Consider the following 13,371-nt stretch of genomic DNA (forward strand, 5'->3'; position numbering starts at 1 on the left):
CATCTACACCTCCATCTACACCTCCATCTTCACCTCCATCTACACCTCCATCTACACCTCCATCTGCACCTCCATCCACACACTCCATCTCCTGCCTCTGTGACTTCAGTTTGTCCTTTCCGTTTGACCAGTTTCCTTCAGGGATCTGTGACCTCCGGATCAGGTCCTCGGTGTAGCAGGTCCTCGGTGTAGACGGTCCTCGGTGTAGATGGTGTTCCTCAGGTTTCCTTCAGTGATCTGTGACCTCCTGCTCAGGTCCTCGGTGTAGACGGTGTTTCTCAGGTTTCCTTCAGTGATCTGTGACCTCCTACTCAGGTCCGTTTCCTTCAGTGATCTGTGACCTCCGGATCAGGTCCTCGGTTTAGACGGTCCTCGGTGTAGCAGGTCCTCGGTGTAGCAGGTCCTCGGTGTAGCAGGTCCTCGGTGTAGACGGTCCTCGGTGTAGCAGGTCCTCGGTGTAGCAGGTCCTCGGTGTAGCAGGTCCTCGGTGTAGCAGGTCCTCGGTGTAGACGGTCCTCGGTGTAGACGGTCCTCGGTGTAGCAGGTCCTCGGTGTAGCAGGTCCTCGGTGTAGACGGTCCTCGGTGTAGCAGGTCCTCGGTGTAGACCAGGGGTGCCCAAACTTTTTGTCTCCGAGGGCCAAAATGAAAAAGTGCCTGTGGGTCGCGGGCCAAACACGGCGATGTCAAGCGTGAAACATATAACTGCAAATAATAACAGTTACTTTATTTTTTCCGAGAGGATCTTTTTCCATCATTTTTTTGCTGGGTATTCAACTCATTTTTGTAACTTTTATGTCATTATTTTGTCATTTTTGTCGCATTTTTGCCACTTTTTCATCAATTTTTCGTCACTTTTTTGTCAATGATTTCTCACTTTTTTGTCACATTTCCATCATTGTTTTTGTCTCAGTTTTGTTGCTATTTTCACAGCTTCTTCCCAGAAGCTTTAGGACTGGGGTAAAGCCAAACTGGAGAAAATGTGCTTGGTTCAGGTGGGAGTTAAGGGGTTAAACATGCTACAAAAGCCTAGTTTTAGTAGAACAATTATCAATCAATTATTGTAGCAATATAGAGCAAAATCATTCATTTCTTTAAGTCAAAGAAAATGCCATATTTTATCATTTTGAAAGTGTCAGTTCAGCATAAATTCTTTTATAAGTCATAGATGTCAACGATTTTTGCAAAAAAAAAGGTGGAAAAATGGGAAAGTTGATGCTACGACGCTCTGTGATTGATAAACACCAAGACACCAGAACAGTGTTTCCCAAACTTTGCGAAAGGAGTGAAACAGCGCCCCCAATTTGACGCTGGTGGACAAAAAGTGAACTGCATCCATATTTGCCATTGAGAATGAACGGGACAGAGAGTTATTAACCAGATGCGGCGCAAAAGTAGGTCACCCTCTGGCGGGCCAAGCTAATTGTTCCGGCGGGCCAAATTTGGCCCGCGGGCCCCACTTTGGGCACCCCTGGTGTAGACGGTCCTCGGTGTAGACGGTCCTCGGTGTAGACGGTCCTCGGTGTAGACGGTCCTCGGTGTAGACGGTCCTCGGTGTAGACGGTCCTCGGTGTAGACGGTCCTCGGTGTAGCAGGTCCTCGGTGTAGCAGGTCCTCGGTGTAGCAGGTCCTCGGTGTAGCAGGTCCTCGGTGTAGCAGGTCCTCGGTGTAGCAGGTCCTCGGTGTAGACGGTCCTCGGTGTAGCAGGTCCTCGGTGTAGCAGGTCCTCGGTGTAGCAGGTCCTCGGTGTAGCAGGTCCTCGGTGTAGCAGGTCCTCGGTGTAGACGGTCCTCGGTGTAGACGGTCCTCGGTGTAGCAGGTCCTCGGTGTAGCAGGTCCTCGGTGTAGCAGGTCCTCGGTGTATCAGGTCCTCGGTGTAGCAGGTCCTCGGTGTAGACGGTCCTCGGTGTAGCAGGTCCTCGGTGTAGCAGGTCCTCGGTGTAGCAGGTCCTCGGTGTAGACGGTCCTCGGTGTAGACGGTCCTCGGTGTAGACGGTCCTCGGTGTAGCAGGTCCTCGGTGTAGACGGTCCTCGGTGTAGCAGGTCCTCGGTGTAGACGGTCCTCGGTGTAGCAGGTCCTCGGTGTAGACGGTCCTCGGTGTAGACGGTCCTCGGTGTAGACGGTCCTCGGTGTAGACGGTCCTCGGTGTAGCAGGTCCTCGGTGTAGCAGGTCCTCGGTGTAGACGGTCCTCGGTGTAGCAGGTCCTCGGTGTAGCAGGTCCTCGGTGTAGACGGTCCTCGGTGTAGACGGTCCTCGGTGTAGACGGTCCTCGGTGTAGACGGTCCTCGGTGTAGACGGTCCTCGGTGTAGCAGGTCCTCGGTGTAGCAGGTCCTCGGTGTAGACGGTCCTCGGTGTGGACGGTCCTCGGTGTAGCAGGTCCTCGGTGTAGACGGTCCTCGGTGTAGCAGGTCCTCGGTGTAGCAGGTCCTCGGTGTAGACGGTCCTCGGTGTAGCAGGTCCTCGGTGTAGCAGGTCCTCGGTGTAGACGGTCCTCGGTGTAGACGGTCCTCGGTGTAGACGGTCCTCGGTGTAGCAGGTCCTCGGTGTAGCAGGTCCTCGGTGTAGCAGGTCCTCGGTGTAGACGGTCCTCGGTGTGGACGGTCCTCGGTGTAGACGGTCCTCGGTGTAGCAGGTCCTCGGTGTAGCAGGTCCTCGGTGTAGCAGGTCCTCGGTGTAGCAGGTCCTCGGTGTAGACGGTCCTCGGTGTAGACGGTGTTCCTCAGGTTTCCTTCAGTGATCTGTGACCTCCGGATCAGGTCCTCGGTGTAGCAGGTCCTCGGTGTAGACGGTCCTCGGTGTAGACGGTCCTCGGTGTAGACGGTCCTCGGTGTAGACGGTCCTCGGTGTAGACGGTCCTCGGTGTAGCAGGTCCTCGGTGTAGCAGGTCCTCGGTGTAGCAGGTCTTCGGTGTAGACGGTCCTCGGTGTAGACGGTCCTCGGTGTAGCAGGTCCTCGGTGTAGACGGTCCTCGGTGTAGCAGGTCCTCGGTGTAGACGGTCCTCGGTGTAGCAGGTCTTCGGTGTAGACGGTCCTCGGTGTAGCAGGTCCTCGGTGTAGACGGTCCTCGGTGTAGACGGTCCTCGGTGTAGCAGGTCCTCGGTGTAGACGGTGTTCCTCAGCTCTTCATGGTGGAGCTGAGGCATTTGGAGCGACACTCATGAATATCACATGCTCTGCTGGTCCAGTCCTGGTTCTTTGAGGCTTCAGGGTCAGAGCAGATGGTGCTCCACATTCACTCCGGCTCCTCCTCGTGATGATCACACGGATGCACCGGGAGGAGGAGGCGGAGCTGCTTAAACCGACCTTTGTGCAGCAGGTTTTATTAAGACTCAGAGTTCAAATCAAAATGTCCAAACAGGAGCTCCGACGCTGAGTCTGAACTGGGACTAAAGCAGAACGAAAGCAGGTCAGATGTTTCAAATGGACAGATTTCATTTGAAGCTTTTAAATATGAGGAAAACATTTATTCTGTCGTTTTATGTTTTTACATAAATAAGAACGTTTGCCTAAAAACGCCCCAAATGTCTCGTGTTTTCAGCAGCAAAGTCTAAATAATAAATGGAGCCAGGTTTAATTTCATGGTTTTATTTTGTTGATTTGTTCAGACTTTTTCAGACGGACCTGGGACGTTTTGTTTAGCTTTGAAATAAGCTCTTTTTAAGTGGAAAGAAATCTGTTAAACATGACATTTTTCCTTGTTTTTTGACGTTCAAAACTCAATCAATCAAGAACGAGATCTTAAGCAAATCCCTGGATAAAGAACGTACAAACATTGTAAGTTTGAGTCTGCAGGTGCGACTGACGTGAGAGTCTTTAGGTCAGGGGTCGGCAACGTCAGGCCCGGGGGCCAAATCCGGCCCACCAGCACAGAACCTCTGGCCCTCAAAATGATTTTTAGAAATATTATTATGCAAATAAGGGATAAAATCATTGTTAAAGTAAAATGTGAGAGATAGTGTCTTTATAGTGTATTATTTAAAGGGACTATACAGAGTTTAAACATGTTAAAATTATGTATTTTCCTCCCCCCACATGTTCCAGACATGTAGAATGTAGAGTGAGCTCAGACCTGTTCACCACAACGGCCTCTGAAATCCTGCACTGTCACTTGAAAAGGTGTTAATTTGGGTCCGAATTGTCGTCATGCACGAGCTTAATACAGAAGGTGCAGTTACACATTAGACTTGAGGGGGCAGTAGTGAGTATAAAATGACGAACTTGCATCTAGCCCCTTTAAATGTCTTTGCAGAACATCCCACTTGGTCATAATGTAAAAACAGTGATTCTCAACGGGTGGGTCGGGGACTCAGAAGGAGCTTGTGAGCTTACAGGGAACTTTCTTTTCAACATTTTCCATCTGAAACTACACAGAAACACACTGGAGTCTGTTTAAATTCATATTATTGGGTTGTTTTGATGTCTTAAAAGCAAATCTACGGCTTGTTCAATAAAACAGGAGTGGTAAATACAATATTTTATATGATATATTACAAATTGTAGTTGATTTTTATTTCGCAGCTGGTCGTTAAGGTAATGCGGGTCTCGGAGCCGGACCACTTTAGAACCACTGATGTAAAACACTGGCATTTGTAGAAAATGGTTCTTAACTTTAGGCTACAATGGTGAGGTTCGGCCCTCGGTGTTTTGGCGATGATGAAAATCGGCCCTTCATGATGCAAACTTGCCTCCCCTGCTTCAGTGTAAATGTCGTTGTTACCGTTCACTGTCCACAAAATGTGACCTGATGCTCGTCACTTCTGTTAAATGTTCTTAGCGTTTCTGAAATGTACAAAACCTTGTCTCATCTTCAGACCCTCACTTTGGGAACCCCTGAGTGAAGCTGTAGTTACTGTTCCTCACTTTGGGAAGCCCTGAGTGAGGCTGTAGTTACTGTTCCTCACTTTGGGAACCCCTGAGTGAGACTGTAGTTACTGTTCCTCACTTTGGGAACCCCTGAGTGAGGCTGTAGTTACTGTTCCTCACTTTGGGAACCCCTGAGTGAGGCTGTAGTTACTGTTCCTCACTTTGGGAACCCCTGAGTGACGCTGTAGTCACTGTTCCTCACTTTGGGAACCCCTGCGTGAGGCTGTAGTTACTGTTCCTCACTTTGGGAACCCCTGAGTGACGCTGTAGTCACTGTTCCTCACTTTGGGAACCCCTGAGTGAGGCTGTAGTTACTGTTCCTCACTTTGGGAACCCCTGAGTGAGGCTGTAGTCACTGTTCCTCACTTTGAGAACCCCTGAGTGAGGCTGTAGTCACTGTTCCTCACTTTAAGAACCCCTGAGTGAGGCTGTAGTCACTGTTCCTCACTTTGAGAACCCCTGAGTGAGGCTGTAGTCACTGTTCCTCACTTTGGGAACCCCTGAGTGAGGCTGTAGTCACTGTTCCTCACTTTGAGAACCCCTGAGTGAGGCTGTAGTCACTGTTCCTCACTTTGAGAACCCCTGAGTGAGGCTGTAGTCACTGTTCCTCACTTTGGGAACCCCTGAGTGAGGCTGTAGTTACTGTTCCTCACTTTGAGAACCCCTGAGTGAGGCTGTAGTCACTGTTCCTCACTTTGAGAACCCCTGAGTGAGGCTGTAGTTACTGTTCCTCACTTTGGGAACCCCTGAGTGAGGCTGTAGTTACTGTTCCTCACTTTGAGAACCCCTGAGTGAGGCTGTAGTTACTGTTCCTCACTTTGGGAACCCCTGAGTGAGGCTGTAGTCACTGTTCCTCACTTTGAGAACCCCTGAGTGAGGCTGTAGTTGCTGTTCCTCACTTTGGGAACCCCTGAGTGAGGCTGTAGTCACTGTTCCTCACTTTGAGAACCCCTGAGTGAGGCTGTAGTTACTGTTCCTCACTTTGAGAACCCCTGAGTGAGGCTGTAGTCACTGTTCCTCACTTTGGGAACCCCTGAGTGAGGCTGTAGTCACTGTTCCTCACTTTGAGAACCCCTGAGTGAGGCTGTAGTTACTGTTCCTCACTTTGGGAACCCCTGAGTGAGGCTGTAGTCACTGTTCCTCACTTTGAGAACCCCTGAGTGAGGCTGTAGTCACTGTTCCTCACTTTGGGAAGCCCTGAGTGAGGCTGTAGTCACTGTTCCTCACTTTGGGAACCCCTGAGTGAGGCTGTAGTTACTGTTCCTCACTTTGGGAACCCCTGAGTGAGGCTGTAGTTACTGTTCCTCACTTTGGGAACCCCTGAGTGAAGCTGTAGTTCACTGTTCCTCACTTTGGTGTTGGTGAGTGGTTAGTTTGGGCAGGTGCCTCCTCTCGGTTCCCTGAGCTCATGATAGTTGTGTTTTCGCTGTATTGGCAGATGCTTTTGGGACTCTTCGCGGACAGGTCACCTGGTGTTTTAGGGGCCGGTGCGTCATGCGTGTGGACGCCTGTTTTTCAGATTCAGAGTTTGTGGCTTTGTCGCAGGGAGATGCAGTTACCATGGAAACAGAGAGGGGACGAGGAGAGAGGCGCAGGGGGGGCTGTAGTGTCTGTGAGGGATCCAGAAGATACGTCCAGGAGATAAACATTTACTGTTCTATGACGGGACTGTCTTTTTCCTCAGCCTGTTTGTTCATAAACCGGCCTCATCCTCCTGAACATCGTCTCATACGTGTGAACACCAGTCCCTTCGTCATGACTGCAAAAGTCATCTTGGAATAATTCCTTCTGTCTTTGATCTGAGTTTCCAATAAATCTGTGAATGAGGCGACAGTTTTATTTCAAGTACATTACGATTGTTTGTGTAGTTTTGAGTGCAGTGATTATATCTTCATGCAAGTGTAAATATCTCGACTCAAATCAAGGACAAAAGGACGTGTTTCAAGCGGACCTTTTGCAGTAATGACTAAAGGACTGATATTTAGGCTTTGAACATGTAACTGCGGCACAGATCATGTTCAGTGACTGTAGAGCAGATGTTTCTCCTCTGTCGGGCAGATGTTTCTCCTCTGTCGGGCAGATGTTTCTCCTCTGTCGAGCTGACTCTGGTGTTCGTTCAGGGCAGTTCAGGGTAAAAGTGTAACGGTTCATTTATAACACGAGTTTACTGTAATATCTAATTACAATGACAGAGAAATACTGCACTGTCACAAAGGATTCTGGGAAATGCAGTGAAGGCCCTACAGTATCACTGCTGTACAAATACTTTACGGTGTTACTGTAATAGTAATACACAGTATCACTGCTGTACAAATACTTTACAGTGTTACTGTAATAGTAATAATGAGCCTCTCGCTGCTGCGAGGATCTCAGTCAGGCTCAACGACACAACATCAGCACAGAATCACAACACAACAGGACTAACCCGGAAACACTTTTCCCTGGAAGGAAACACCGATATGCGCCACTCGTGGGCAGGAGTTATTTACCTTTTACAAGGTTTAACCTGAAGCTAAAGCTAGCTAGCTCAACCAGCTCAACTGTTTATGGAAACAGCTGCGGTGGAGTCGCTCACACCTGGGCCCCAACTCAAACTTTTATGTTTGACTTTACTAATCCAGACAAAGATGCTTCAATGCAGGATCATTTTATGTACGTCTGAAAATGATGAATCGCCTTAACCGTTTCCAATAGAAATGTAAAGCTCATATGTTATTAACAGTAGCTAACCTAGCTGCTCACTCTCCTCTACAAACATTTAGCAAACACTAAATCCATCTCATACGTTCCTGTCAGTCACTAATGACGCCTTTATCTGACTCAGCTGTGTCAGGCGTTGCTATGGCGATGCATGACCGTACATCGTAAAATTCAGTTTTACGGTGTATTCTGGTCACGTGATTCCGGTCACGTGATTCCGGTCACGTGATTCCGGTCACGTGATGCCGGTCACGTGATTCCGGTCACGTGCCTCTGGAGCGTTTCTAGGCCACGGTTACGTAAGGCCGCCTTGGGTCTGAGCCTTCAGCGAGGACAAAGTGGAGCAGAGACAGGGAAGGGGAGAGTGTTTCTCCACACGCATCAACACGCGTGAACACGGGCTGCACTCACGGGTCTGAGATAAAAATAGGCCTCGTGCTGTAAACGTGTCCCTAAACATGAATGATACAGGCTCAGACGGACCGGTGCAAAGACATGTAGGGTTTAAATCCTTCACATGGGTCATACTCATTACTATCATACACTTTATTATATGTCATTTAATGAAGTCATTTCCATGTTTATGGCAGCTTTAATGCTTTACAATACATGACTTCTTTAGAGGGATGACATCAGTCGTATCATTATCACTTTGTTTCAGTGAAGCAGTGATTTTATGGCATGTTCACAAACTGGAACGTTACAACTCTGAGAAGATGTTTGATCCTGGTCGGATTAAGTGGAAACGCAGTGTAATGAAGAAATGTTATTGTTATTTGAATGTTTGAGCTGCTGGAAGTGACAAACAGCAGGAACCAGATGTTTACACACACTTTATAAAAACATTAGCCTTTAAACAGTTTGTTAAAGCCCCGTCTGGTTCATCCTTGACCTGGAGAAGATCCTGAACCTGTTTATCCAGAAACAAGTCCTGACCCGACATGGGCTGAGAGGGAACTCTGACTCCAGAACACCAGGAGAGAGACCACCAGGAGAACACATACAGGGGGGCAGCATCATGCTGTGGGGGAGGGGCAGCATCATGCTGTGGGGGAGGGGGGCAGCATCATGCTGTGGGGGAGGGGCAGCATCATGCTGTGGGGGAGGGGCAGCATCATGCTGTGGGGGAGGGGGCAGCATCATACTGTGGGAGAGGGGCTGGTGCACTTCACTAAATTGATCATGAAGAAAGAACTCTAATATTGGAGGAAGTTAAAGCTCGGGGGAAATGGGTCTGAAAACGGACAATGACCCAAAGACACAGGCATAGGCACAGAAGGTGGCTACACACACAGTAAAACAGTGTAGAAAAGTCTATCTCTCATTCTTCTGGAATTTGAGACAGTGAGAAAAATCACATGTGTCTTTTCTAAAGTGTATGTAAACATCTGGTTCCTGCTGTAGATTAAGGTAAAGATCAGTTTGACTCATCTCACATTGACATAACACGGTCGGCACGGCAACAGTTGTAAGTACGTGTGCAATAAGGAAGTGAAAGTGTTCACTTTATTCGGGGAGCTCCCGTGGGCGCCGCCCCTTTTCTCCGATCCATGGCTCCAAAGCCTTTCAAAGAATAAATATAAAGAATAACAGTGATTTCCTGGATGGCTTCTGCATGTGTTTTAGTTTCAGGGACAGTTTGTGCAGAGACGTCAGACCCGGTTCCTCTTCGCTCCGCGGTTTGTCCAGGAAAACCGTAACAATGAGCGTGGCTGATGATGAGGAGATTTGGCCCCGACTCCGGCCTCGGTAATCTGTGCGGCCTCAGAGGATTAACCGGACTCCAGTATTTAAGACTTTCCAAACCCGGTCTGTGGGAAACAAAAGCACAGAGTAAAGCGGAGCCGGCGGGAGCTCCGTCTCTGGGAGAGCAGCGGTAATTGGACTGATTCTCCGTAATTCCACCGAGCGCTTTGACAAAAGGCTGCGCGGCGGCGATTACAGCCACGCTAAGTGTTTCACATCAGCAAAACACCAAATCACTTCAGACTAATACAGTGCTCACACACGCGCGTGGGGCCGTAGTGTTTAGGAGGGGTGGGTCGGGTCACGGAATCCTCCAGTGATCGCGGAGTGGGTCAAAAAACACAACATCTTTACAGCAGGTTTTTGACGTCATTTTAGGAGAATGAGTCAGTTACTTTACTTCATCTTTACTTTACAGGAAGTCCGTCAAAATCTTTACTTTGAGGAATATTTATTTAAAAGTTTCACACACATGTTTAGAGGATACACTGGTTTGGATTTAAACGATATAAAAGTAAAAACGTCTTTGTTTATTATGAAAAGTACTTCCTCTGAGACGCAGTGTTGTGTGGGTGAGACAGTGGAGGGGAGAGAGTGCATCTGTAGGAACATGATGATGTCACTGTGTGTGTTTCATGTGTCATTAAACCATGTCCTGTGTCCGTCTCCATCTGTCCGTCACGCCGTCGCCGTGGAAACAGCCGCTGCTGAGCCGTAAGTCCCGAAACTGTCTCTGATTGGTCGATTATCCTCAAAACGATAATCACATATTTATGCAAACGATGAAGGAGAGAAGTGACAGTGATGATGATGATGATGATGGTGATGATGGTGATGATGATGATGATGATGATGATGATGATGATGATGATGGTGATGATGATGGTGATGATGGTGATGGTGATGATGGTGATGATGATGATGGTGATGATGATGGTGATGATGGTGATGATGATGATGGTGATGATGATGGTGATGATGGTGATGATGATGATGATGATGATGATGGTGATGAGGAAGAGAAACGACTTTCCAAATGTGCATAAATATGACTTCTCTTTGGTTGGTGCTTCTTCCTCTGCTGCGTTTTGATTAGTTCTACTTTTCTCCGAGGTCTCAGAGAACTCTGAGACCTCTGAGACCTCAGAGACCTCAGAGACCTCAGAGACCTCAGAGACCTCAGAGACCTCAGAGACCTCAGAGACCTCTGAGACCTCTGAGACCTCTGAGACCTCTGAGACCTCAGAGACCTCTGAGACCTCTGAGACCTCTGAGACCTCTGAGACCTCAGAGACCTCAGAGACCTCAGAGACCTCTGAGACCTCTGAGACCTCTGAGACCTCTGAGACCTCTGAGACCTCTGAGACCTCTGAGACCTCAGAGACCTCTGAGACCTCTGAGACCTCTGAGACCTCTGAGACCTCAGAGACCTCGGAGACCTCTGAGACCTCTGAGACCTCTGAGACCTCAGAGACCTCTGAGACCTCTGAGACCTCTGAGACCTCTGAGACCTCTGAGACCTCTGAGACCTCTGAGACCTCTGAGACCTCTGAGACCTCTGAGACCTCGGAGACCTCGGAGACCTCGGAGACCTCTGAGACCTCGGAGACCTCTGAGACCTCTGAGACCTCAGAGGTCTCTGAGGTCTCAGAGGTCTCCGAGGGTTTGTCCTCCTGCTGGACACCAAGGAGACCTCAAAGACTTGTGTCCACCAGGTCTCGGAGACTTTGCAGAGACGTCACAGAAACGTCTCATGCTGATGGTTTAGCGGACGCTTCTCCGAGCCACTTCTGCGCCGCCATGTTTGTTTTCTTGGCTCCGCCTTTGTCCCGCCCTCTGACTGGCTGCTCGTCCTAAGTCCCGCCCATGTCTTCAGTATAAAGAGCGGAGAATAAGAGCGCTCTGGCTGAACAGGAAGTACAGATCCTCCACACTGTCCCACTTCTGTGTCTCCGTTCAGAGACTGACCCACTTTTGTTTTGGCGAGGCCTGAGCTGTTCACTTCCCCCTCGGGCTGTTCCCCCCATCTGCTCCCCCCCCCCACACCCCCTCTCTTCGGGAGGTCACGACGGAGAGTTAGTCCGCTCCAGTGAAGGAGGAGACGCAGAAGTGAAGCGTTTTGGAATCAGGGAGTGGATGATTGACTTTGACCTCAGAAACCCCGCAGAGGCCGGAGCACACGCGTGTGGGTTTGCCGTGACCTTCGTGTGCTGTGTTTGGTTCATCATTAAAGAAAGTCCCTGCAAGTCAGATCTGCACATTCAGCCTGTGTGCATGTGGCGCCCTCTGGTGGACACGATTAGACACTCAACAATATAAAAACGAAATGAGCTAAATGAGCTAAGTTTAGGCTCTACTGGTAAAAAAGAAGATATTGTAGTTTGATGCTGTTGTCCCGTTACAATTCTTTTTATGATTTTGCCCCATTTTGCATTATTTTTGCTCATTCTTTATGAGAGCAGGCAGGAGGCGTCACACATGGGTTTAGGATGTGCAGGACCGAGGCTGAAGCCAAAGAAGTCACTGAAAGATAAACAGTTCTTTCTGACAGATGAGGTTCTTCTGATCGAAGTCCAAGATCAGGCCAGGACTTGGAGAACTCTCTTTTTCCACCTCTTTTCTTAAAGGATCCTGTTATTTTAGCCGTCCTGAAGTAAAGTTTAGGCATTTATTTGATATATTGTTCCTCTGCCACTATGGAGTACACATTTTTGTGATAAACATAAGTATTTTCTGGAGGTATTTTTCAAACCCGGATGACACGATGCTTCGATTCAGTTAACTCCGCCCCCTCTCTCTGCTCATACAACTTTACTGTAGTGGCCTCTTCTTTAGGAAGGTTGAATAAAGTTCTGTAACTCTGGCAGCGTTTCTTTGTGACATCATCGTTAGGTAAGAAAAAGAGCAGGCGTGTCCAGAGCAGGTTAGAAAGAGCTCCTTCTTCACAGCTGTAAACATCACGTCTGTTCAGAGGCTCTTTTCTCTGCAGGGTTTATTTCTTTCTTACAACAGAAATAGAGCAGGATTCAGGAGGATTGAACTGAGGGAAGACAAAACCCTCGGGTGTTTTTCAGAAGCAAAACCACGTGGATTAAAGCTCCAGATGATGCAGGACCTTTAAACCTGTGATGTTTTAATCTGACCTCTCTCTCTCCTCCGCAGAGCCGCTGCCACGGACGACTCGGGGATGCGTTCGGGCGCCTCCCCCACGCCGCCCTCCTCCCTCCCGTCCCACCCGCACTCCCCCCACTCGCCGCTGCCGCCCTGCACGCCCCCGGACTGCGCCTCGCTCACGCCCTGCTCCTCGCTGCCGCCCTCGGCCTCGCCCACGCTCACCGAGGTCTTCTCCCAGGGCGCCTACAGCCTCAGCTCGTCCTGCGGCGGCTCCTCGCGCTCGCCCTCGCCGCTCGCGCTGATGCAGGCCGTGGCGGCGTCCGGGAAGCCCTTCGCCTCCAAGCCCGTGGAGCTGTGGAGCAAGCACGACGTGGCCGACTGGCTGGACTCGCTGAACCTGGGCGAGCACCGGGACGCCTTCCTGGACAACGAGATCGAGGGCGCGCACCTGCCGTCGCTGCAGAAGGACGACCTGATCGACCTGGGCGTGACCAGGGTGGGCCACCGCATGAACATCGAGAGGGCGCTCAAGCTGCTGCAGGACAGATAGAGACGCCACCGCTGCTGCTGCCACCAGGGGGCGCTCCAGCTGCCAAAGGATAGATAGAGACACCACCGCTGCTGCTGCCACCAGGGGGCGCGCCAGCTGCCAAAGCACAGACACAGGTTTCAGCTTCGTCTGCGGCTCGTCCGGGACAGGGGCGTCGCTTTACCATCGGGGCTGCGGCGCCATCTCAGGGTTTCAGCAGGACGTTACAGATTTAGGTCGGGCCAAAATGAAAGCCATTCTTCAGGCGCCGCTAAACCTGTGGGTCGGGCTGGGCGACAACAGGAATATCCCAATGTTTTTAAGGACTTTCTCAACTACAACGAGTTCAGTCATTCCCAAAATCAACCGAATCCTCAGAACCTTCCCACCGTTTCTGCCCCCGGGTGCTTTTTGTGTT

The 13,371-nt window shown here is 49.8% G+C and overlaps 1 protein-coding gene across 1 annotated transcript in view; it reads left to right on the forward strand.

The window, feature by feature from the left end:
* The window catches only part of LOC306982579 (SH3 and multiple ankyrin repeat domains protein 2-like), a gene marked incomplete at its 5' end in the record, with an annotated part of 69,051 nt that extends 55,978 nt beyond the window's left edge, over positions 1–13,073 (forward strand). Inside the window, one exon of the mRNA XM_079583044.1 lies at positions 12,473–13,073. Coding sequence (XP_079439170.1) covers positions 12,473–12,974 — 502 coding nt within the window. The 3' untranslated portion in view covers positions 12,975–13,073. The remainder of the gene's footprint in view (positions 1–12,472) is intronic.
* Positions 13,074–13,371: the final 298 nt, after the last annotated feature.

Source organism: Gobius niger, assembly GCF_951799975.1.
Source record: "Gobius niger genome assembly, contig: SCAFFOLD_48, whole genome shotgun sequence".
Lineage (NCBI taxonomy): Eukaryota > Metazoa > Chordata > Actinopteri > Gobiiformes > Gobiidae > Gobius > Gobius niger.